At 36.7% G+C, this 27412-nt stretch overlaps 1 protein-coding gene across 3 annotated transcripts in view; it reads left to right on the top strand.

Annotated features, from left to right (window-relative positions):
• The window catches only part of LOC117173963 (neurotactin), a 236832-nt gene that overhangs the window by 107024 nt on the left and 102396 nt on the right, over nucleotides 1–27412 (top strand). For all 3 annotated transcript variants that reach the window (XM_033362612.1, XM_033362614.1, XM_033362615.1), the window contains one exon: nucleotides 13146–13347. In XM_033362612.1, the coding sequence (XP_033218503.1) occupies nucleotides 13146–13347 (202 nt within the window). The remainder of the gene's footprint in view (nucleotides 1–13145; nucleotides 13348–27412) is intronic.

Here is a 27412-nt window from a genome sequence, read left to right on the forward strand (position 1 = left end):
TCCGGACCCGTTATCACACACTTAACAAGTCAAAGCTGCTGACCATCAGACAGCATATTGTTGAGAGAATACGGATACTATCTGACGCTAAGAGAAGTCTAGTGCGAAGGGAGAGGTGGGTCAGAGAAAATCAGCAGTTTCTGTCTGACCTATCTCGACGCTTCCAAGACCCTCCATTTACTGTCGAACACCCACCCAAACCAGAGGAGGTCGAAGTATTTTGGAGAGAAGTCTACGAAGTGCAGCATAGACTGGACGAAGACTCAGAAAATATAAAGAGCTTCAAGGAGTTATGTGTTGCCCTCATAACGCCTGATAAAGAATGACCACCCATCACTAAAGAGGAGGTGAAAAAAGTATTAAGAGGGATGAAGAACTATTCCGCATCGGGACCAGATTGTATCAAAACCTTCTGGTGGAAGAAGTTTTCTTCAACCCATCAGCATTTGGCCCGTATTTTCACCTCATATTTGAAGTCGAAAGAGCCCATTGCAGAGTGGTTGGTGGAAGGGCGCACAATACTTCTGCCGAAAATAGGCAACTTAACTGACCGGAAGAATTGCAGGCCAATAACTTGTCTGAACACGCTTTATAAGATATTCACAGCTGTCCTAAATGATAGGATTGTTCGGGCAATTGAACCTGTATGGCAAGAAATGTATGAACAACGAGGCTCAAAGAAAGGCGTAGCCGGATGTCGGGAGAACCTGCTCATCGACAGATGTGTCTGCAAAGATGCAGCATTCTACCAGCGTAACCTATCGATGGCCTGAATTGATTATCGGAAAGCTTTCGATTCGACATCCCATAGACTTATCATCTGTCTTTTGGAAATCTTAAAGGTTCGTCCGCAAATATTTGGGTGCATAGAGAGATTGATGCCGCTTTGGAAAACCAGATTTACTATCTCATATGGAAAAAATGGTGTGACAACTAACAAGGTCACCTTTTAGAGCGGTGTCTTTCAGGGTGACACCATGAGCCCACTCCTCTTTTGCCTTACATTATTGTCACTATCTCTAGCACTTCGCCATTTCGAGGGGTACGTGCGCGGGAATCCTGCAAATCGAAAGTACAAGGTCACTCATTTATTTTACATGGACGATCTTAAGATCTATGCTAAAAACAAAGAGCAACAGCATCTAGCTCTAGGGATTGTCGAACGATATACTAAGGAAATTGGAACGGAATTTGGGTTAGACAAATGCGCCAAGGTTTATTTGAAGCGAGGATAACTTGATGGAATCCCTGAAGATCATGAGCTCGTTGATAGAAGCGCCATACGACACCTATGCGCTGGAGAGATTTATGCATACCTGGGCGTGCCACAGAGCCGCATTCAGGATGTGACATCTATAAAGGATACTCTCCGAAGCAGATACAAACGTCTCATCCGACAGATTTAGTCTTCCGAACTGTCGGCGAGGAACAAAGTATCTGCAACGAACATGCTTGCCGTCCCGGTACTACTCTGTTCATTTGGAGTAGTTCCATGGAGGAAGAACGAGCTCAGATCTCTTGATATCGGGACAAGAAAGGTTATGCACATGAACAAAAGCATGCACCTTAAGTCTTCCGTTCCGCGACTGTACATCTCACGCCGTCAAGGGGGTCGCGGAATATTGAGTCTTGAATGTCTTCACAACAGGATTATTCTGGGTATAGCACATAGAGTTGCAAATGGAAGAGACCCTCTTCTTAAAATGGTCAGGAATCACGAAGAAGTGGGCAAAGGAGCTTTTCTGTACAAAGCAACGGAGGAGGCTGCTGAAGCACTCGGACTTGACTTAAGTATTAGGGGTGAGCAAAATGCATCAAATCTTATCTATCTCGAGTAATCACTCCTGAAAGCCTGGATCAAGAAAGCACAAGAGAAAAACTTTCGTGAACAGCTCCTCGATAAGAGGATGCACAGTATCTTCCACAGAAATGTCAAGGATCAGTCGATGTCTTGTGAGCTAACGTTTGCTTTCCTTAAATAATCCTGATTAAAGTTTAGTATGGAGAGTTTCATCTTTGCATGTCAAGACGGTGTCATTTCCACCTTAACATACCGTCGCCACATTTTGAACCAAGACATTCCCGATGATAGTTGCAGGGCGTGCCATGCACACCCCGAGCATTTAGCTCACATACTATCTAGTTGTCCAACTCACGCGGGAACGACCTACATTCAAAAGCACAATGCGGCTCTAAGAGTGCTTTATTACCATCTCTGTCACTCCTACGGCATTAACCTTAATATCGCCTGACATGGTTCTTCTTGACTTCGAGAAGCGAACCATGTTTGTTATCGAATTTTCGGCACCAGCTGACAAAAACATCATAACCAAGGAGAATGAAAAGAAAGAGAGGTATCGAGACCTTATAAGGGAGTTGCAACGATTGTACCCGGAATATTCTGTTAAATTGATCGTCTTTATCATCGGCGTTTTTGGAGATGCCAAGCAAGGTTGTCCTTTGGTCGCTCCGTGTTCTCAGGGTGCACGAGTCTTTTGCTGGATTGTCGTATTGATTCCATTACAGACTGTAACCACCAGTCTCACGATCCTGAGACGTGGTTTTGGCTGAAATTTTACCGTGATTTCGATGGAAGCGGGTGCAATTTTCCAGATTAGCACCCAGATATGATTTAGTTTGATGCAATTTTCTGCTGTAAAAGCGTGACTAACGTATACCACAACTAGGCGCTCATATAACCTGTTTGGCGGCAAGGTCGACTACGATGATCGGTGAAACGTGAAGTTTGACATCTGCTTATGTATAATGCGCATGTACAAATATCATTTGAAATCAGATAAATACCTAAATTATTTGAAATAAAGTATTAATTTGATCGATTTTTTTCGATTAATTTTGACATATTGTTTATATGTCTTCAGTAAGGACTACGACAAAATAACATGAGTGATGGCTGAATGAGCCTCATTTTGCACGCACGCAGCTACCCATCACTTAATCGCGGAATGTGCTTGCCATTTGAGTGCGATATGGGTCGCATCGTGCCTGTCGCATGCGTGCTTGAAGCGTGCGTCGCACGATTGTTATCTGGGTGGGTATGCCAGAATACACAATTTTCGATAATTATAATTTATCATTATTATACTTAAAATTAAAATCAATTAATTGATTAAATAATAGTTTAAACTATGATTATTTAACGAAAATCACAAAAGCTAAAATCTTTGAAATTTTTTTATCTCTGATATTCTGTGAGATTGGTACGATAAGTACTAGATGCTTAATGTTGATACCATTTAACCTGATTTGTGATGACAGAAAAACGCAGAATTTTACATATCTTTATCTTTAAATCATATCTTTCTCGAAAGACTCTGCAACACAATAATTTACACTATTTTCTTGTTTTAGTATGTACAATTGAGTGGGTGGGTACAAGAACGGCCTACTTGCTTTTTTCGTAAGGTCGAAAGTCGAGTGCAGCCTAGTCACGTAACTGAGCTACTCGAGAGATAAAACAGTGCGATAGGGGATACGCATTTACGCATTGACAGCCCTAAAATATTTCATTTAATTCGAGGTTATATTTGCAAATACAATATTATGTTGTTTATTTAAGTATATTAAAAATTAGCAATGCGTTTAAATCCAGCACTTGACTCCGAACTTTTGTGAAGCATTATGTACTCGAATTTATATTGAGAAAAAAAGAAATTAATTTGATGTTTTACAGCTCTTTCTTTTTTGGCAGCCCCCCCCCGTTGACAACATTTTTCTGCTAATTTATTTTTTTTATTTTTCGTTAAGAAGTAGTTGCAGCAAAATTCTATTTGAAAACTCTATATTAAATTATATTTACATTTGAAATTAAAAAGTTATTTCGTAAATAAGAGGTACTTGATTATTTTTGTTGAAATTCGACATTAATTGCCCTTAACTAAAGATTTAAACCAGACGTACCAATTAAGAATCAACTGTACTGAAATGACAAATACTTATTTTTATTTATCGAATTTGGGGAGATCTCTTCGGTACCTGCTGTGTTGAACGATGCAAAATATAATGTATCCGATTTTCATTTTATCAGCTTCTGCAGCTTTTACCAAATAGTAGAATTTTTAACCAAAAAATATGAATGCGGAAACATGAATACGCTAACTTTTTTTGAAATTTAATTATTTTATTGCAAATTATACTATTTTGCTGTTGTTAAAAAGTTTACTGTTATATCGTTGGTTCTTTTACGTCTCTTTTGCTTCAAAATTTGATTATTTTGTTTAAAAATTCAGCTATTTTGTTAAACAGTCATCCTTTTTTCGCTGAAAGTTAATTATTTTTATTTGAAAAGTTTACTATCATCAGGGTGGCCAAGTTCTCAAAGTTTCATATTAGAAAGCATATAATTTTGAGAGTTTTTAGAATAATTAAACTTTAGACGTTCACACATTTCTCGCAATATTTAAAATTCTACAAGTTTGGACGGTGAAAATGGCAGTAACTTTTTTTAAGAAAGGTCACATTCTTCAGTAAAAAAATCTATCCAGTCGTGTCCCTTGATTATCGACTTCAAAGTTTCTATAATTTAAATTGAAAATTATAGCTTTGAGTGTGCAATTCTAAAGCAGTTTAGTCTTTGAGGCCTTGAAACCAAAGTTTTTCTTAAATTAGTTTTTGGAGGTTTCGAATTCAAAATTTCACAATATAGTAGTTTCAAATTAGAATATTCAAAATGTCAGGACAATTCCGCTATTAAATATTTCAAAATTTCATATTAAAAGGATTGATAGACTGTTTTGAGTTTAATAATTTTACTTCAAATTATAAATCAATTTAGAATTGAAATCTGAATCTTGCTCTTCTGGTCCACCTTCTCTCTCCCCATCCCTTTTCTAAACCTTTTTTATCACCTTATACCATTTATTGTATTTTGATTCCTCAATTATCCCCAATCTTTCTATTAATTGTCTTGCCCTCTCCCTTTTTTCCAGTTCTTCATAGTTTACTCCAGTCCCGTCTTCTATTTCTCTATCATTAAAGAAATTCCTCTTTTCTTCTTCCCATCTCGTTAATTCGATCGCCCTCCCTCTCTTCGCTTCTATCTCTATCAAACACTTTCTCGTCAACTCCCCTCCCTTTCCCTCCCTCAGCTTCGCCTCAAATTTCCATGCCCTCTTTCTCATTCTAATACTTAACTTATCCCTTTGCACTTCTTCACTCACCATGTAGCATGACGTCTTTCAGTTTGACCCAAGTGTCCACCTTATATACCTTTCTTGTAAACTCTCAATATCTTTCCTTTCTTTCCATCCCCATATCTTTGCTCCATAACCTAATACTCGCCATACCAGCGTATCAAATAACCACATTCTCCTTCTCCTATTTTTTTAACCTTCTTTTTCCTATTCGCTATATCTGTTTCATTATCCCTGCTGATTTTTTATTCTTTCACTTATATGAGCTGTATGATCTCCATTCGTTTGCAAGATATATCCCAAATATTTATACTCTTTTACTTCTTCTAACATTATTCCCTTCCATCTCCCTGTATATTCTTTCTTGCTTCCCCCTCCTTTTCTTAACTTCATTATCTTTGTCTTTTCTACATTTACATTTAGCTTTTTCCCATCTAAGTATTTCTCTAATCCTGTAATTAATACCGCCATCCCTTCTTCATCCTCTGCCATCAAGACTATGTCGTGTGCGTAAGCCAGTGTATATATCTTTTCCTTTCCTATCCTAACTCCTTCCCAACCTTTTTTCCTTATATCTTCTTCTAAGACTGATATTAATAAATTGAATAAAAGTGGGCTCAAAGGACCTCCTTATCTCACACCTCTCACCAACTAGAAACTATCTCCTCCTTGCTCTCCTACCTTTACCCTGCTTTTCGTCTTTCTAAAAATTTCTGATACTCTCTTTATTAGTCCCTCTCTTATCCCCTTTTTACCATAACTTTTTCTATTTCGCCTCAGTCTGATGAGTCGAATGCCGCCTTTAAGTCCACGAACATTGCTATCATTGCCCCTTTTCCCCTTTTAATTCTCTTATTTGCGAGATAGTTCAGAACATAGATGTTATCCATTACCCCTATTCCTTTTCTAAACCCTGTCTGATTCGGTGACTCGATCTTTTTTTCTTCAACTTCTATCTTAAATCTCTCCGACAAAATAGTTACATATACTTTGTACAGTGTTGGCATCAGCGTCCCCCCCCCCCCCCCTCTATAATATTTAACCTCCTCTCCTTTTCCTTTCGTTACTATTGGTAAAACTACTCCTTCTTTCCATAACTCTGGCCACCCCTCTCCTCTCCATACTGTATTACACATTATCCATGCCCATTCCTTTAGTTCCTCCCCTCCATATTTCCATACTTTATTTGGAATCTCATCTATACCAGGTGCCTTTCCGTCCTTCATTTTTCCTAAAACCTTAACTATTTCTTCCCTTGATATGTCCTCTTCCACATCTCTTTGCCTGCCATATTTTCCTCCCTTTACAACTTTTCTCTCCACTCCTAGTACATCCAAAAAATATTTCTTCCATTCTCTCGTTTCAATATATTGGTTTACTCTTTTTGTTTTTTTTCTTCCTCTGTTTACTACCTTCCATACCTCTTTTTCCGCCCTAGCCTTCTCCGCTTCTTCCTCAAACATTTTGTTCTCTTACTCTTTCTTTTTTTTTTCCTATATTCTTTCCCATTACTTTTTTCTTTTCTCCACTTTCTTAATTCCTTTCTGACCTCTTTTTTTCTCCTTACAGTCCTCGTCCCATCCACTTCTATTCCCCCCTTTTACTAACTTCATTTTTCTTGGTGCACTCTAATACTATTTTTATTTCTCCTACCATTTTTTCCATCTCCTCGTCCACATTTCCCTCTCCCATCTTCATATTTCTTACCTTTTCTCTAAACTGTTCTTTTCCTTCCCTTGACCAATCCCCTTTTCCTGCACTTTTTACATTTGCTCCCCTTTTATTCATATTGCTTTTGCTTATTTGTCCCTCTAATCTCTAGTTTCTTAACCTTCTCTCTTACCTCATCATCCACCAGTACATAATTAATTACCGTTCCCCTTTCATCTCCTGAGCGTGTATATTCACCTTTCTCATCTCCTTCTATATTTCCGTTTAAGATATACCATCCCAACTCCTGCAAGCTCTTAAACAACTTTTTTCCTCCCCATTTAGTACCTTATCTTTGGATTTTCTTCCTCTCTCTTCTCCCCGTTCCCTTCTTCCTCTGTCACCTGTTCTCGTATTTAAATACCCTCCTATTATCAGCCTACTCTCTTCTTTATTTTCTTCAATCATTTCTTTCATCTCCTCTGCTTTCTCCTGCATATCACCGTTCACATAAACTCCCACTGCCTTCCCCTTCTCTCCTCTTATCATTACCTCTTTTATTATTAATCCTTCTTTTTGTTCTTTCCTGTCTTTCTTATCTTTCCCTGTCATACATTCATTCCTTACTCCCATCACCATTCCTCCCATTGCTCTGCCCTTTTTATTCTTCCTTTTTGCATTTTGCACTTGCCATTTGCAACCTCTTGGTAACCTTCCCCTTACTCTTTGCCATCCCTTTTCATCTAGCCACGTCTCTATCATTATCACTACATCTCATTTTGTCAAATGTCTCATAAACTCCCTATCCCTTCTCCCCAATGCTGCTATATTCTAGTAACAAATCTTTTATTCTTCCCGACTATCCTTTCTCATCTTTTTTTCCTTCCAATCCGACCACACTCCGTCTATCTGTATTCTCCCATACTTAACCCATGTTCTCTTTCCCGTTTTTCTTTCTTCTTCCGCTATTTTTCTCAATTTATATTACATCTTCCTTTCTACCCATGTCATATCATCCTCTATTCTCTCTGGACTTCCATATAATAACCTTTCCTTTGTCATCACCTCCCTCTTTTGTTCCCATTTCTTTAATTTCACCAGTACCATTATCTCCCCTCTTCGCACTTCCCTTCCTACATTTCGGATTTCCTCTATCTTTACCTTAGCACCAATCCTTTTTAGTACTTCGTCCATCCGTTCCTTCAGCTCTTTCGCCTCTAATCTTATAGCCTTCATCACTATGTTTCTTTTTCTTTGTTCCCTCTCTTTCCTTTCTATTCTTTGTTCTATTTTTCTCAGCCTTTCCGTCTCGTTATTCCCACTCTCTCCTCCACCACAATCCCGGTTCAAGCTTTCAAGTTTCTTAATCCTACCTTGTAGCGCTTCTGTCTTTTTATTATGATCTTCTTCCTGCTTTTCTAGCTTTTGTTCTGATGACTGCATTCTCTTTTCTAACTTTTCCCTGATTTCTTACCATTTTTTTATTTCCTTCTAACTTCAGCCATTCCCCGCCTAATTTCCTTCTTTAATTCCTCTCCCCTTTTTTCCTGCTTTTCTTCATAAATCCGCATTACCTCTATCATCACTTCGCGAATTTCCTGTAGTCTTTCCTCTTTCATCGTAACTTCACTTTCATCCCCGCTTCCGTCAGCCCCCTTACTATTGTCACACTTCCCTACCAAACTCTGCTTTTTCGGTGGCGATCTAAACATCTTTTGATATTTCACGCTCGCCCCGATATTTTCTTTCTCTTCACTGTTTTCCCTCTCCCCTCTTCCTTTTCATAAAAGCCTGGATTGAACCTGCGCTTTTTGCTCTTAATCTTTCCTTTTCTATCGCTTTTTTATACTTCCCCCTTGCCATCCTTTCCTTTATCTCTTCTCTCGGCGTTCTGAACACTTCCTGCTCTAGATCTGTATCTTCTGCGGAGATACTCATTCCGCTAGCCATGAATCAAATTCAAACTCTCCCGCCTTCTATGCTTTCCTGCCTCTATCTACCGTCGCGGCCTGGTATCTGTCTCGCCTTTCGGCGTCGCTATCCAACCCTGCTACTACCAACCTGATCAACACAGTCCTCTCACCCTGTCACAAATCTCCAAACAAACTTCCACACAAATCTGTCTAAATCCTCCAAAATATCTACCTCCCCTTTCCAATCTCACAATCCCTCAATTATTCTCTCACATCCACACCCTTCTACACACTTCCAACATCCACTCACCTCAAATTTCACCACAATATCAGAAAAGCTCAGCATCAACAATTCCCACTACTTTACACTTTCATGCTGGAAACGGAAGTCCCTCCAATTTTATTTTATAATTCTTTAATCTGAAGCTTAATTATTCTAAATATTTTCAAAATCATATGCTTTCTCGGTTCTCTATTTCTCTCGGGTGGGGCCATCCTTATAATAGTTAACTTTTAAAATAAAAATAATTAACTTTTAAACAAAAAAGACTTGTAAACAAAATAGCTGAACTTTCAACAAAATAATTAAATTTTCAACAAAATGAGATAAATTCGGAGACTAATTTTAAACTAAGCATTTAACTAATTTTTAAACAAAGCAGTTGAATTTTCGACCAAAAAAGCCGAGCTTTTATCAAAGTAATTAGATTTTAAACAAAACAATAAAATTTGTAATCAAATAGAAGAATTTTTAACCAAAAGAGAATTATTGTAAACCAGAAATATAATAGTTAACTTTTCAACAACAAAAGATTAACTTTCTACCATCAAAGATCAATTTTCAATGGAAAAGGTGAGTCTTCTAACAAAAGATTAATAATTAGTCTAAAAACACAAAAGGTTTTCTATTAAAAAAAAAACGAATTTTCAAGAAAACAGTTGAATCTTCGACCAAAAAATATGACTTTTATCAAAGTAGTTAGATTTTCAACAAAACAATAAAATTTGTAACCAAAGAGAAGAATTTTTAACCAAAAGAGTATTATTCTGAACCAAAAATATAATAGTAAACTTTTCCATTGAAAATAATTAACCTTTCCCTCAAAAACATTAGTAGCAAAATAGTATAATTTTCAATAAAATAATTAAATGTTCCAACACAGCAGGTCCCGAAGAAATCTCCCGATATTCGATAAATAAAAATAAGTATTTGTGATTTCAGTACAGTTGATTTTTAATTGGTTCGTCTGGTTCAGATCTTTAGTTGAGGGCAATTAATGCCCAATTTCAACAAAAATAATCAAGTACCTCTTATTTACGAAATAACTTTTTAATTTAAAATGTAAATATAATTTAATAAAGAGTTTTCAAATAGAATTTTGCTGCAACTGCATGAAAATATTAACATGTGAGCGCTGCCATGTTTGTCGCGGGACATCAAAAGGTATCAAAAGGTGGCGGACCTCCCCCCTCATTGCATCACCCTCGCAATGGCATGCCTAGTCCCTTGTTTCCTATGTCCATGGCTGTAAAACATGAAATTATTTTTTTTTTTTTCAATATTAATTCGAGTACATAATGCTTCACAAAAGTTCAGAGTCAAGTGCTGGATTTAAACGCATTGCTAATTTTTAATATACTTAGATAAACGACATAATATTGTACGTGTAAACATTACCTCGAATTAAATGAAAAACTTTAGGACTATCAGCCTGACAAACCTAACACTTTTGTGCTTTTAACCACTTTTAAAAACAATACAAAAATGTACCCTATTAAACAGTCTCATTATTTGCTTATGAAAAAAACTCACGATGTTCCAACACTTGAATCTTCTCCTAACCTAATCTTTGTGTTTACGAATGTTACGAATCTAAGAATTAGGATTTCCATTCGGCTGTCAATGCATAAATGCGTATTCCCTATCGCACTGTTTTATCTCTCGAGCATCTCAGTCATGTGACTAGGCTGCACTCAACTTTTAGACCTTAATAAAAATACAAGTAGGCCGTTCTTGCATCCAACCGCTCAATTACTTGAATCTATCAATTTCACGAATCAAAATAAACAAAAAAAACACAACCTTTAAGGCCATGTGACGAGAGGGTCACGTGACCAAACCCTATTTATCAAAGTGGCACAAAACAACAAAAATCGCTCACGAACATTATGCACCAATAATGCAAAAACTAATATTTGCACTTGAAACGCAAATAAACATATGTGGTCTGACATACGTATCAGTCTGGTATCAGCTGTATCAAAGCAGCACTAGCGCAGCGAGTAGACAACTTCGAACTTCTAGGGGTCTGTGGGTAAAACAGATTGCATGATTACCGTCAGAGAAAGTTAAAAGTCAAACTTCTGCTGTAAAACCTAAATCCAATCTGATAAATTTTTCGAAAGTTATCGTGCCCACAGAATACAGGCTACAGACAGACGAACACCTTCGTAAAAATCGTTTTTTCTGACTCAGTATGTCTCAAAACGTGGAGATTTGATGAAAACCGACAAAATGAAATTTTACATAAAACCAATACCTTCTCATTAGGATGAGAATGTAAAAAGACCATTACATACGAAATTGCTCTCACTTCGATTATATGAACAGCAACACATTATTAAATTGAACAAAATTTAATTAAATTGTCGAGTTGGAGGAATATGAAACTTTCAAATATTTTAGATTTTAGCTTTACCATTTTTCACCGTGATAAATTGCAAAATTACCAAAAAAACGTGTTTTGTTCATAAAATCAGATTTTTTGGGCGCATAGAAAATTTATAAACACAATTTTATTAATTTAATTTTTTGCTTATTAGATGCGAATACATTATTTGATATTTCACGTGCATATTGTGTAGAAGAGATATTTGTCAATTTGCTATATTTCCCTTTAGCTGAGCAGGTAAGCCGAGAAACATGGTTTGATAAAAATGGTTGAATATTGTCTGTCTCTCTCGTTGCTAAGTTTCTCTTTCTAACAGGTCAAAAATTTTACCAACCGAATCCTACCAATTTTCGGGTATGAGGTCTTCATATTTGCCAGGGGGCACCAGACTGTATTTCGGATTTTCTTATAGATGCCACTGCAGTCATTGCCGTGCTCTGCCAAACCTACCGTTTCGCCTTAACTTAAAGCAGCTACGAGACATTCGCAGAGCTGCCAATTGGGACAGTGACATTTTTTGAAATTTTGCAATTATCTACTGTTGGTTATCTACTGTTGGAAAATTAAATGTCAAATAAAAAGTCCTTAAATATTGATAAATAATACAGAAATAACGCTTTGTATCAATAAATATTGTTCATTAAACTTTAAACTTTTCGATTATAATGTATGAACATACAACATAAAAGGTTTATCAAGGTAAAAAGTATGAATAATGAAGAGGTAAATTTTTATTTTCAGGCTAAAAATTAATTTTTTGCTCTCATATTATTATAAAATTTCAATAAAACTTCGTCGGGAAATATAGTATTCTGGTTAGAGTAGGTAAAAAAATTGTTTATAATGTTCTAAAAAGTTAATGAATGAAAGTTATTTTTTGTAAGGAAGTACACATTACGAGCATTTTTTCATAAATAGGCCTAGTTTTTTGCGGAATCAATTAGAAATACATTGCCAAAGATCGTTTGCTATCATATTGTTGAAATTGAAAAAAAAGTGGTTAAAACATTTTTATAAAGAAATGCATTTTTTGATCATTTATCCAAAAACAGGTATACATTATTTTGGGAAATCAACTAGGAAGCCTTTTCATGAAAATTTCCAAATTTGCATTTGTCAGGAAAAATAATTTATATTAAATATGTTCGTTAAGAAAAAAATGACAGCAAGGAGTCTGTCGATACATTTCTAGTTAATACCGCAAAAAATCAGGCCAGTTCGTGAAAAAATGCGTATTTGTTTTTAAAATTTCTTAAAATTATGGATATACCGCAGCTATTTTTAACTGATTGCAATTGCACATTAATATCGGGAATATTTCATACAAAATCTATGGACTTCAAAAGAATTGCGAATCACGAAGAAATATCTTTCATTCATTAGTTTCTTTATAACATAAAAAAATGCCTTATTCTAACCTACTTAAAATTAAACTTCGATTAGTCACTATATCAAATTATGACGGTGCACGGTCCCTCTAAAATGACATTTTTAGGTCAAATTTTTGAAATTTGTTTTCTCTGTTTCAAAAATGTCGAAAATTCTAACAAATGTGTGGCGAAAAATTCAACATGGTGTAACTCGCTTAACTTCAAAAAATTTCAAAAATTCTGTGGGCGCCCAATTTTTCTTGTATAACTATAATTTCGCAAACTTTAATTAAAACCAAACGACCACTTTCAGATACTGATAATTTCGTCCATAAATATCCTCATATGTAAATTTACCTCGACAATATATAAGGTTATACATTTTAGGACGCTGATGTGGAGCATGGCACCATCGTTTTAGCCAGTGTCGAAACGCTTGAAGACGCTACGGAAAGGAATCTAATCGTCAATGACGACGGCATGGAAACCGTCCGCCTCGGTGGCGATGCTAATGATGGCGGCGATCTGCCAAAGCCGCATCCTTTCATTATATTTCTGTCCGCCGCAAGAAGAAACCTTTTCGTTTCAGGTACGTACAAAATTTCATTCGAAGGATGGACATCATCTTGCAACTTTATTTAATTCCACGTGAAATATATTTCAGAAGTAAGGCAAATCCTTCTTAATTTTGATTAAGGCAAGCAAAATGACTGTTAAATATTTAAAAATTTCAATTCAAAAGGAATATAATCTCCTGACCACACAGGCCTAAAAAAATTAGATTTTTGTTTGCTCAGTAGGATCTCAAGATGTTTTCTCACGTAATTTTTCGCGCTAAATTCGAATCTGACGGCATAATTTGTTTCGCATGTCAGGATTTTCAGATATTTCAACCGGCATGCGCAAAAGGCCGTTTTTCGCATTTTCAGATGAAATTAACTTGGAACTGCAATAATATGCATCAATTTGGCCAAAAGGTTTGGATTCGTTGTGAAAAAATCTACAGCAATGCACATACATGGTTTTTGTTCTAACAAAATATCTGCTGCCAGATTCGGGTTCAGCGCGAAAAAATAGGTAATAAAACATCTTCAAAGCTCAATGGGAAAAGTCTTGTAGGTCTGCACTATCTCTCGACCTGAAAGGGCAAGAGAAGCTGAATTGTTGTTTGCACCTCTTTTAGTTTGGAGCATAACGACAGGATTATCACAGAGTGTGCATTAAGGTAGGTAGTACATGCGCTGTTCTCGGCGTGCAAAATGTTCGCTTATAGTACGTGGTGTCAATTCGGAAAAGCACTGCTCGTACATGCATCGGTTTTTCTAAAATGCGGTATTTTCCATAGTTATGTTTGCAAAATGAGACGGCCAATATTTCTAATTATTTCTTATCATATCTAACTAATAACTCTTTGTTGCCAGCTAGTTTTTCAAATAAAAATTTGCCAAAGTCTTTAATCGTTAACATTTAAAAAATAGGGCCAACACAAGTGTGATACATGCGATGCGTATGAAATTGGTCAACTTTGATGTCGATCTTTCGTTAGAAACGGTCTATCTGCTTGAAATTAAGTGAAACTTGAGATTTCACTACAGTTCTTATCCAGTAAAAATGTGAAAAAATGGCGTTAAAAAGTGGAATGGCCCTTGTACTATCTAGCTTAAAGCGAAGTCTGATACCATGATAGCAGATGTTAGCAGTCGTCGAAATTCTGACATTTGAAATAACGGAAAATTCTACCAAGTAACGCCCTCTAATGGAAATGGGAATTTTGGAATCAATGCGGTGACGAATTGAGGACGATATCACAGGAAGGAAATAAGTCGAGAGATAACACAGCCACACAAAAAAAGTGTGCGGATCTGGTAACAAGACACACGTATTCCTATGGATTTTGGGGCGCTGAATTCAAATTCGGTATCAAAAATCACCCAACATGTCATGGTTGAGCCAAAACCTCAAAAAATGACGAAAAATCATGCACTGAGGCAAATAAATTTCAAAATAATGCCAGTGATGCAAATTTTCACTTCAAAAACATGTCGACAACTTTGAAGGATCAACCCTTGCCTGATATCAACTTATTTAACATAACTTTACCCAACAGAACCTGACCTCACCTAACCTGAATTAACAGAAATTTATTGAACTACACGTAAAGCTCTGGAAGCATATTTTCCCAGTAGCAAATGTGTGCTACATCGAATGGGTCAAATCGAGCCTAACCTAGAAATAAATCTAACCTAGCCTAACTTATCAAACCTATCCTAACCTAAAAAAACCTGACCTAACCTAACTTAACTTCACGTAACACAATTAAACTTATTGTTTTGTCCCATTGTGTTTGCGGTACCGTTTCATTCAGCTTCGGCTTAACCTACATAGAGGTTTAACCTATCCTAACCGAACAAAACCTGACCTAACCTAACCGAATGAAATTCAACCACACGTGTAGCTATGTAAGCGTACGGTTCTCAGTCTTAAATGTATGCTATATTTAATAGGTTAACTCGATCTTCACCTACAAATGAATCTAACTTAACAGAATCTAAAGAAATTTTGCTTAACGCAACACAACTTAAGTGTTCCCGTTGTAACAAAATAATATTAATTTCATTGTACTACAGGTGGTTACAAATGTAGACGCACATTACTCATTTGAAGAAACTTAGAACTACAAGTAGAATTGACCCCATTTCAATTAACCTGACAATATTTGTATCAATTAGAATGTAGAACTGTAACTTAAACATGCAAATGAATAAGAGTTTTATTCAAAAATTTTTTCTCTGCTTTTCTTAGACTTAAGGGATATATTTATACTATCTTTCGTGTTTACATTTTATCTTGCTTTTTATCATAATTAAATTGATTTATAGACCTACTTCAGTAGATTTTCTGCCTGCTATAACGTGTACTTTTTTCTTCGAAGGAGCGATGCAAAGCGTTACGCTTACGTTTAAGACGTACATTCGTTTCCCTTTTCAACATCCAGCAAAAATCAGCCATCATGACCTCGTCCCACCTACCCTGATATCGTTGTTCCATCACTTTTATGTCTTGATGAAAACGTTCCCCTTGTTCTTCGCTGAAATCACCAACATTTTCTGGAAACTTATCCAGATGGGAATCTAGAAAGTGAAGTTTTAAATTCATCAAGCAGCCTAACTTTTTGTAGTTTCTTATCATTTTCGCAACAGTATTCTCGTAGTCTGGAATTTTTTTGTTATCGAGGAAATTTGCGTTTACTACTTTAAAACTTTCGCAAGCGTCCATTTCAATTTTCGACATGTGGCTCACGAAATTAGTATCTCTTGTTAATATTCGAAACTGTGGTCCATCAAAGACACCTTCTTTCAATTTAACGTCTGAAACATTAGGGAATTTAAGGGATATATACTTATAGCATTGTCCATCTTTGTCTAACGCCTTGACAAATCTCGTGAAACCCGATTGTTGGCCTAATATCATTGTTATGGTTTTGAGATCACCACATATTTGCCATTTGTGATTCATGTAATTAACTTTTTCAAGAAGCATTTTAACATTGTTATATTCTTCTTTGATGACCGTTGAGTGAGCTATAGGGATAGGAGCGTAAGTATTCGTGTTATGCAGTAAAACAGCCTTAATGCTGCGTTTTGACGAATCAATGAAAAGTCGCCATTCTTCGTCTCTGTACACATTTTTCTTCAAGTGGTTCATTAGTACGTTAACGTCAGTGCAGTACACTAAAGACGTCTCTTCGTCTTTAACGAAAAACTTTCTGAATTCTTTGTCCCTGTTGCGATAGAATGAAACTTTTTTCTTTGGCTCTAGAAGATTTCTTCTGTTTAGAAATGAAGCGGCAAATTCAGCGCTGTCTTTCGGTAATCCAAGATCTCTAATAAAATCATTCAGTTCTAGTTGCGACACTAATATTGGAACCTTTAATTTCATTTTATGCACGCCATATTCGTCATCTTTTTCGTCATTTTTATCGGAATCATCGGAACTATTTTCTGTTCGATCACCGATTTCACTCCCGCCTCCATGACGTTGACTTTCAACTTCCATTCTATCATCTTCTAAAGCGCTTAAATCAGTCTGGCGTGCATTTTTATTGATTTCAATTGGTCTTTGTGACTGTGCACACATTAATGTACGAAATGTTATTTTTATTTTTGGCGTTGAACCCTTTGACGAAATTCATGCAAAAGTAACAGTCCTTCGCAATAACGGGTTTTTTCCATGTGGTTGGTGTAGAGTACTTGCGGTACTTTTCGTTGTTTGAATTTTTTAGACGATACAACATAAGTCTGCAGGAATTGCAAACGACGTGAGGAACCCATTTTGTTTCTTGGTGCAGCAATTTACGGTCAAAACACTTTTCGTAAAGATTTTTCACTTCCTCGTCGATTGATTTTCGCAAACTGCTCACTTCATATTTACTGCAAATGTAACAGAATGAATCTGAGCTATTCTTGCAGGCATGCGATTGAGAAATGCTCGCGGTTTTTTTCCTTGTAGCATGAGACTGTACACCAACAAAGTGATCCATTGATGAAAAGCTACGGTTGCATGATGACGACGTCGAAGAGCCCGCTTTCCCACCCTGACCAGAAAAGGTTACTGGGATTTTTCCCTGCATCGTAATACACTTTTTACCTGTATCTGCCATGACGTCATGAATGTCGTTTACCCAGGGACTCAGCCAATGTGATTCGTTGCCCACCGTGACCACGTGGAGGTGCCCTGGTTACAGACACAGACGAATAATGCTAGCAAAAAGCGGTTACGAAACTCCAGACATTTACTGCCATTAATGTCAAAATATGAAAGTACGCAAGAACAGGGTTGCCAGCGTAATCGGTTAGGTTAGGTCAGGTTTTGTTAGGTTAGGATAAGTTAAACCTCTATGTAGGTTAAGCCGAAGCTGAATGAAACGGTACCGCAAACACAACGGGACAACACAATCAGTTTAATTGTGTTGTTTCGTGAGGTTAGGTTAGGATAGGTTAGATTTATTTCTAGGTTAGGCTCGAGGTGACCCATTCGATGTAGCACACATGTGCTACTGGGAAAATATGCTTCCAGAGCTTTACGTGTAGTTCAATAAATTTCTGTTAATTCAGGTTAGGTGAGGTCAGGTTCTGTTGGGTAAAGTTATGTTAAATAAGTTGATATCAGGCAAGCGTTGATCCTTCACAGTGGTCGACATGTTTTTGAAGTGAAAATTTGCAACACTGGAATTATTTTCAAATTTATTTGCCTCAGTGCATGATTTTTCGTTATTTTTTGAGGTTATGGCTCAACCATGACGTGATGGGTGACTTTTGATACTGAATTTAAATTCAGCGCCCCAAAATCCATAGGAATACGTGTGTCTTGTTACCAGATCCGCAAACTTTTTTTTTGTGTGGCTGTGTTATTAATATTCTGGGTTGAGATCGTCACAGCCCCTGACGCTTGGGTGGTTCCGTTGCGTCCCCTTATAAGCCTTAAGCATGTGCCGAAAGCCCTCTCCATAAGGAGAGGACCGCAGCTACGCTGTTGGCTGATATTGCTGACTCATTGATGCTTAAGTATTTCTTTCGCTCGATGAGGGCTTAGCTTTAAGCCCAAGAGTGTTTTAGCGTGCCTGCGGGGAGACCAAATCTCATTCATTCTGATGTTCCTCGGTCAGCCAACTGTTAATATCTTCAGTAACCAACCTGCTGGAAATGCCTACAACTGGCTCAGGTCTAGTAAAATTGTCCTTTTCTGCTAGCTTTGCTAGCTTGTCCGATATCTCATTGCCCTTGATGCCACTGTGTCCAGGGATCCAGAGCAGAGTGACTCGGTTTTCTGTTCGTAGCTTATTCAGTGCCTTAAAGCACTCCCATACTAGTAGCGACTTGCTCGTTATTCTCTTCAGAACCATGCTGGCAGCCCTGCTATCTGAGAAGATGCGAATGTGTTTCTTTTATGGCCATACTCCATTGCCTTATAGGCGCACTGGAGCAAGGCCATAATCTCAGGTTGTAGAACTGTTGCGTATGGCCCGATCGAAATTGTGAAGCCCATTCCGTTCCTTCTACGATATACACCTGCTCCAGCGTTCTCCTTGTTCCAGGAGCCATCTGTAAACCAGCTGTCTCCATCACTGTGCATTATAGACCGTGGGCTCACAACGTAAATGGGAACGTGATAAGGATAAGGCCAATTTTCACATGAGATGTTCGTCTGATGATGAGGAACGTAAAAATGGGTGTCTGGCAGGTGTAAGTGGATGCGTTTACCTGTGGCGACCTGTCAAAGGTGCGAATTTTTGGCAGTTAACTAACGTGACTCGGAAAAGGTTGAAAATTGGTGTACATGTAGGGGCTGACATTAAAAATAGCACCTGCGCATTGCCAGGCACTTACCTGGATGCAAAAGTAATGCCAGGCGGCTTCGAAGTCGCCGGACATTCAGGTGAAATTTCTTGAAATTGATTTTACAGGAAAAAGTTTGAAACAAAAGTTGGCCTACTCCCAGAGATTTATATTTTCATTGGTATATCATTTTTTGATAAAATTGACACTTGGAGAAAACATCGATTAAAGAAATACCATAACAATAAAAAGCCCTTTTTATTGACAAAAAGTAATTTTTTCGAAAATTATTAAAAGACAAAAGGTACTCTATTACAGGTATACTCCAAGACGAATAAGAAGTATTTGATCAAAATGTTAATATTTACCAAGTTATTCGCATTTTCCCTTCTTTTTCCCATTTTTTCTATCACCTGCTGTATCTTTAGCAATTTAAAAGAAGGTGTGCTCAAAATTAGTACACGAATAAAGTAAGTCTTGTGCAAAGAATTTGCGTCAGCCACTTTTAGTTAAAACAATGACTTATACGTTCGATCTTTATTACCGTGACGAATGTCAAGTTTCCCAGACCCAGCGTGGGTCACTGGCGTAGGCATTACAAATTCTTCTTGGTGCATTTTTAATGCAGTTCTATAGCATTAAAAATGCAATCGTTATGCCTATGCCAATGACCCGCGGTGGGTCTGGGAAACTTGACATTCGTCACGGTAATAAAGATCGAACGTATCTCAGCGACAAAACAAACTTTAACAATAATAAATAATGAATATTTTAAAGTAAAGCATTTTGTTGTTTAATTTTTATAATCATATTCACCTTTATTACAACTTTCTACGATAATCAGAAGCTGAGAACGTGACGCTGATTATGATTGTTTATAGCAGAATAAGTCATTGTTTTAACTAAAAGTGGCTGACGCAAATTCTTTGCACAAGACTTACTTTATTCGTGTACTAATTTTGAGCACACCTTCTTTTAAATTGCTAAAGATACAGCAGGTGATAGAAAAAATGGGAAAAAGAAGGGAAAATGCGAATAACTTGGTAAATATTAACATTTTGATCAAATACTTCTTATTCGTCTTGGAGTATACCTGTAATAGAGTACCTTTTGTCTTTTAATAATTTTAGAAAAAATCACTTTGTCAATAAAAAGGGCTTTTTATTGTTATGGTATTTCTTTAATCGAGGTTTTCTCCAAATGTATCAATTTTATCAAAAAATGATATACCAATGAAAATATGCATCTCTGGGAGTCCAACTTTTGTTTCAAACTTTTTCCTGTAAAATCAATTTCAGAGTAAGTGCAATTTCCAGGTAAGTGCCTGGCAATGCGCAGGTGCTATTTCTAATGTCAGCCCCTACATGTATACCAATTTTCAACCTTATCCGAGTCACGTTAGTTAACTGCCAACAATTCGCACCTTTGATAGGGCGCTACAGGTAAACTAATCCGCTTACACCTGCCAGACACCCATTTTTACGTTCCTCATCATCAGACGAACATCTCATGTGAAAATTGGCCTTATCCGTATCACGTTCCCATTTACGTTGTGAGCCCACGGTCTATTAGGCCCACCGTGTGCGAACATGGCCGCCCTGATAACCTCTCCAGATGTGTAGTTAAAGGCTCCTTCGATGTCCATGAAGATTCCAATCGCGAGGCCTTTCTACTTCCGTTGTCCTTCAATTAGGTTAACGGCTGTGTTTAGGACCGTCTCAATCGAGTGACAAGCCCTATAGGCGTGTTGTTGCTTGTGAAGAGGACTACTTGACAAGACCTTATCGCGGATATATCTGTCCACGAGTCTTTCCACCGTTTTTAGTAGAAAAGATGTGAGGCTAATGGGTCGGAAATCCTTGGGTGAAGTATAACTGATCCTACCTGCCTTCGAAATAAAGACTATTCTGGCACTCGTCCATGCCGCCAGAACATAACCTAACGCCAGACTAGCCCCAGTAAGTCTCACAATCGGCCCAATGATGATCTCACCAGCCCTCTTTAAGGCAGCTGGATATATGCCATCCGGACCAGGAGATTTGTAAGGACTGATGGACTTCAGGGCCCACCTGACCCTGGCTGAGGTAACATTCTCGTTAGCTAGCCGCCGTTTCGGGCTTAAATGGGCCGCAGGCGGCTTTGGTGGCTTCGGAGGTGTCGTCCCCTCTTTTCCTAACTTTGTGAAGCCCGGAAAATGTACCGCCTCATCTGGCCGTCTCTGCTCCTTTTTCGATATCAATGCAAAAGATGCTCCAACTTTCATGCTTTGCCTTACGTATTGCACTCCTATACTCATCCCTCATCGATGTAAATGAAGTCAATAGTTCTTTCGTTTTGCCAGAACTGGCACGTCTGAACCTGTCTCTGGTTTCCCTGCGAAGATCTTCGAGTTTCGCATTCCACCAGTGTGTCTCCAGCATTTCGGACTTTTAAAGGTCTACAATTACTTCCATAAGTACGTTTGATAGTGGGACGATGGTCGTGGGGGCTAAAGCGTAGGCTTTCGACTCACTCCGTCGGCTTGCGAGTTCGATTCCTGCCTCGCACTCTGGAAGAGCATCGGTGGTTCTCCGGAGAGTCGTGGGATCGGTACCTCTAGAGAAAAAGGTTGACAGATTGGAATGAAAGGGTTATGCTAGACCCGTTAGGACCCAGCTCCTTTCCCCCTCCGAAAACTCCCTTTCTCCTTCTTCTTTTAGAATATTTGGGTGATCCATTTTGGTTCCCACGAGTAGGTAGGGAAATAAATGGTCCGCCCCTGCAGAGCGCCGCATGCAAGGGTAAGATTAATTACTCGGGGAGGTCGTTCAGAATCCCCGAGAGGCCGTTAGGACACCTTCGTAACCCCTAGGTGCCAAAGTGTCATGGGCACGATCACTCTACACCCATGGCTTAAGGGGGTGGTCACATCGAACGAGAAACTCAATGAATCCCCGTTCGCAGGCCACCATGCCAACGGAGGGCTGTTTCTTGGTCGCTGTGCGGGCCGCAGGTCATTCCCGTGCCGATTCCAGAAATTGGAGATAGGTCCGGAAGAGACCTTGACCCAGGGATCCAGAAGGACCGTCTTAACGACGCTCTTTCACCCTTCTCTCATACTGCAATCATGCATACCAGGAGAGCTCTTTTATAGGGATCCTTCTCAAAACACCCAGGAGAGCTTGTTTATAGGGGTCCTTTCATCCATATCCGTACGCATGCAGGCCGAGGTCCGTTAGACCCCTATGTCCCACATGTTTAAACCTCCCCACCAACTACAAGGTCTTACAGCCCCTAGGGGAGGGTGTAGCAGTTTGTTGTAGACAAAAATTATTTTGCGCTAAAATCGTTCTAGTTTCTTATTAAAATTGTATTTAATAACAAAAAATTGTCATAAATTGAATATTTATAAATGACTTTTTAAACTATCCAAGCTCGTCCGCAGACCAATCGTACGCGGTCCACTTTTGTGGGACGACCGTTTACTACAAGTCGGTCAGCTGTACAGCACAGTCGAGTCATACGTTCGTTACTTACATCGTCCTGGCCATTAGCAACTAACATTTGCACGTCACGTTTATGAATAGTGTGCACATAATAAAGATGTTTCTTAATTTATAGCTTTTATCTATCGTTACATTTATAATGCATAAAAAATTGTGTGGAGAAAAAAATTGTCCGCCACACCCTTCCCCGTACATAGGACTGAATTTCGAAATTTCCTAGGAAACCATCAAAGGCTGAATAATTGTATTTTCACATTGACTGATGGAATTCGACCTTAGGGAGTTACTCTCAAGTTATATGACATATGGATGTGGGGGAAAGCACCCAACAATACGAATATATTGTAAAATAACTTTACGACTAAACTTAACTTCTTTGGGTGCTCTAGGAGTCAAGAACGCAATTTTGCAATAAAATTGACATTTTTTCAAAGGAATCGCCCAAAAGAAAATGGTTAATCGTCTAGTTTATCACCAATTTAGACGATAATTCACCACTTCGGGAATTTATTCTTAATTTTTCTAAAGTTTCCTATTGGTTTTCAAAAGCACAAAGTTGTCCATTTCTTATCCCCTCTAAGCGCAAGGGCCTTGCATCTCTTGTAACTTCGTTACCTTTTTTAGTAGCAATACACACCACTAGAGGCGTTTGCATTTAGTTCTCGCATCTATGTCTAATTTTTGGAGTTCTGGGTAGATTAAACATAGTTTTAGAGTTCCTGATTATTTTAAAAAATAGTTCCAGCTAATATCACCAAAAAACCGTGTTTCAAACAAAAAAAATAGCTAGCCCCCCACTTTTTGAAAAATTGATTTTTTCTTCAATTATGCTCTGGTTCCAGAAGAGTTCTGGAGTTCTTTGAAACAAAAAATTGGAAATTAAAAAAAATAGTCAAAAAACATTTTTATGGCACTATGGCACTTTTAAGAAAATCCAAAATTTTGGAATTCCCAAATGTTGAAAGTTCTCAGAGTTCCGATTGAAGTTCTGGACTTAATAATGGAAGATCTACAAAAAAGTGTTAAAACACTTTTCGATCATATCAAAATTTTGAAGAACTGCGGCACTTTTAAGAAAATCCATAATTTTGAAATTCCACAATGTTGAGTGTTCTAAGAGTTCTGATCAGAGTTCAGGACTTTTTCATATGAGCTCTACAAAAAAGTGTTATAAAACTTTTCCTTTAAGTTAAAATTCGAAGAACTATGGCACTTTCAAGAAAAACCAAAATTTAAAAAATTCCAAAATGTTTAGAGTTCTAAGAATTTTGATGGGAGTTCTGGAATTTTTCATGCTATATATAACAGAAAATATTATAAAACTTTTCAATCAACTTAAAATTCGAAGAACTATGGCACTTAAAAGAAAAACAAAAATTTTGAAAATTTCAAAAAATTGAGAGTTCTAAAAGTTCTGATGCGAGTTCTGGACTTCTTTTTCAGAGCTCTACAAAAAAGTGTTGTACAAATTTTCGATTAAGTCAAAATTCGAGGAAGTATGGTACTTTTAGAAAATACAAAGTCCTTCTAGGAAAACACAACATTTAGAACTTTATCGGATTTGAGATTTCTAAGAGTTCTAATTAGAGTTCTGGACTTCGTTATGAAAACTCTACAAGTATGTATTTTACAAATTTTTAATCAAGTCAAAATTCGAAGAACTACGGCACTTTTAGAAAATCAAAATTTTTTTATTTCCAAAATGTCAAGAGTTCTAAGAGTTCTGATCGGAGTTCTGGACTTATTGATGACAGCTCTACAAAAAAGTGTTACAACACTTTTCAATCATATAAAAATTTGAAGAACTTCGGCACTCTTAAAAAAATCCAAAATTTTTAAATTCCACAATGATGAGAGTTCTAAGAGTTCTGAGCAGAGTTCTTGAATTCCTTTTGCTATATATAAAAAGTGTTCTAAAACTTTTTCATCAACTCAAAATTCGAAGAACTATGGCACTTTGAGAAAATCCAAAATTTTGAAATTCGCAAATGTTGAGAGTTCTAAGAGTTCTGATCGGAGTTCTAGACTTTTTAGTGACAACTCTACAAGAAAGTGTTATAACACTTCTTGATCATATGAAAATTTGAAGAACTATGGCACTTTTAACAAAAACCAAAATTTTTTTATTTCGAAAATTTTCAGAGTTCTAAGAGTTCTGGTGAGTTTTCAGGAGTTCCTGAGAGCTCTGCAAAAAATTGGTATACTACTTTTCGATCAAGTCAAAATTTGAAGAACTATGGTACTTTTAGAAAATACAAACCCTTTTAGGGAAACCCAAAATTTTGAACTTCACCGTCTTGAAAATTTCTAAGAATTCTGGTTCGAGTTCCGGACTGCTCTATGAGAGCTCCACCAGAAAGTCTTATAAAATTTTCCGATGAAGTAAAAATTCGAGGAAGTCTAGCACTTTTAAGAAAATCCAAAAATTTCGAATTGCAAAATGTTGAGAGTTCTAATAGTTCTGATCGGAGATCTGGACTTATTAATGACAGCTCTACAAAAAAGTGTTATAACACTTTTCGATCATAACAAAATTCGAAAAACTGCGACATTTTTTGTTTCGAAAAAAAAAAATTAAAAAATTACACTATGTTTCTTTCATTGAAGCTAAAGAAATTTCGAATTCGACATATTCAACCGTTTCAAAAATGTGTGCATAGGACTCAATAAAAATAACATCTTTTTTGGCCATTTTCAAAAAATTCTTAATCAAGTAAAATTTTTTTTGCAATTAATAATTTGTTATTATTATTCACTAGCTACAACTATACATAAAAAAATCTGCCATAATTTTCGAAGCAATAGGGAAATTTTTTTGAATTTAAAAAAATTTCAATTTTCAAATAAAAAAAGGGAACAGAAGACATTAACCGATTTTACAATCTAAATCTAAATTCTGGGAATTCGTGAATTTCTTGAAGTCTCTAAAATCCCTAAATTGTTTGAATTCCCTGAATTTGTTGAATTCCCTAAGTTTCTGAAATTCTATGAATTCCTTGAATTCGCTGAATTCCTGGGATTACCTGAATTCCTTGTAGTTTCAAAATTCTTTGAATTTTCTGAATTCCTTGAATTTCCACGACCTTGAAGTTTGCTACACATATGGATTTAAAAGTTGTTTAATTAATTTAAAAAGAAAGTAACAATCGAATCAAAAAAATAAAAACGCCTCAATTCGCTTTCGAAAAATATCGATGCGTGTTTTTTTGGCATTCTGTTTGAACAATTGTTTAAACAATTACGTCACTGTTTATAGTTCTGCAATTGTTATAAAAAACGTAATTGCTGGATTGGAAAATGAACAAAACCATTGCATTCCTGTTGAAATTATCTCGATGCGGTTTTTTGTAAGCATTTAAAAAAATACAACATTTTTTTAGAGTACTTTTGCTGATTGTCTGTGGACATGAATATTTGTTGTCTTCGCAAGTTGTTTTTGCAGATCTGTTTCAAAAAAAATTTTAAAATAAGTGTCCTTACTTTTCTGCCCCCCCCCCCTCCCCCCTCTATATGTAGACCACCTATATTTGGTAACTTTAACATTTGCATAATGCTCCAAGTAAACCCCTCCACCAAAGGCGTTACGTATTTTTTGACTGGCCCCTAATTGGATTAGTGACACCTTCTGTTGTGTCAGTGAATATACTCTGCGTTAGTGTGTGTACCATTTCCGCTATTCCCAAATACCAATTCAGAGTTTGAAGTTTACCAGGGCTGTTACGATGGACTTGTTAAATTGGATATTTATAGATCTACATTGATTCTTCTTCAGACACTTTCAATGGACAGTCGTCATTTCCTCCACGGTTACCTGCGTACCCTTCCCCTTCCAGTATGCAGCGACACTACCCCTCACTAGATTCGAAGTTGCTCCAGGCCCACGATGCTACGTCCCCTTTGGAGATAATACCTTTGTCTTCCAACTTATATCTATTCCTATTTGAAGAATATCAGTATGTCCAAGAAAATCATTTAAATATACATAATTAGATTATTTCCAATCTAATAATGTGTAAATATGATATATGCACATTTTATGGAAGAAAAATTAAACAATTTTCCACTTTTGGTCAATTATAAACACAATACAATTATAAATAATGAATAAATAAAAACAATAAATACAATTTTCCACTTTTCAAGTTATCGTGGATTAATAATTGATTCAAGTTAACCAAAGTAAGTGTTCTAACAAGTTATTATTATTATTATTATTATTTATAAAAATATTCTCTTACAGTTATTCTCGTATGTTGCAACTTTTTCTAAAAATTTTCACTTTTGATACACTTTTAAATTTTAGTGAGATAATAATTAATTTAAGTTAACAAACGTAAGTTTCGGCCCACAATTGTGACCCTTATTAGTGAGTTTTAATCAATCTGCGAAAAGTACATAACGTCTTGCAGGTACGCAATTTTACAATTGGAACTGTTATTCTTTGGTTAATATCTCAGTTTCTAAATTATATACATTATTTAACTTAATTTTTTAAAATTTAATTTAATTTTATTAATAACTATTGACAAATCATTGAGTATTATTAAAACAATGTATTTTAACGAAATACAACATTGATGAAAAAAAATTAGAATGTAGTAGTAAAACATTTTAACAAATTTTTTTAAAGTCAGAAATCATGGCAGTCTCTTTAAAAAAGAACCTGTAGTAAAAAAATGTAATTATACAAAACTTTGTAGTTGAATAATTATTTAAGTATTCTTTAAAAAATGATATTTCGGGTTTCACTCGTGTAAAAAACTACTACGAATTGTTTGCCGACGTTTCGTGAACATTGCAGTTCACATCTTCAGGGCTGACCTGAAACTGAGGA

The sequence above is a fragment of the Belonocnema kinseyi genome, chromosome 5, assembly GCF_010883055.1.
Source record: "Belonocnema kinseyi isolate 2016_QV_RU_SX_M_011 chromosome 5, B_treatae_v1, whole genome shotgun sequence".
Taxonomy (NCBI): domain Eukaryota; kingdom Metazoa; phylum Arthropoda; class Insecta; order Hymenoptera; family Cynipidae; genus Belonocnema; species Belonocnema kinseyi.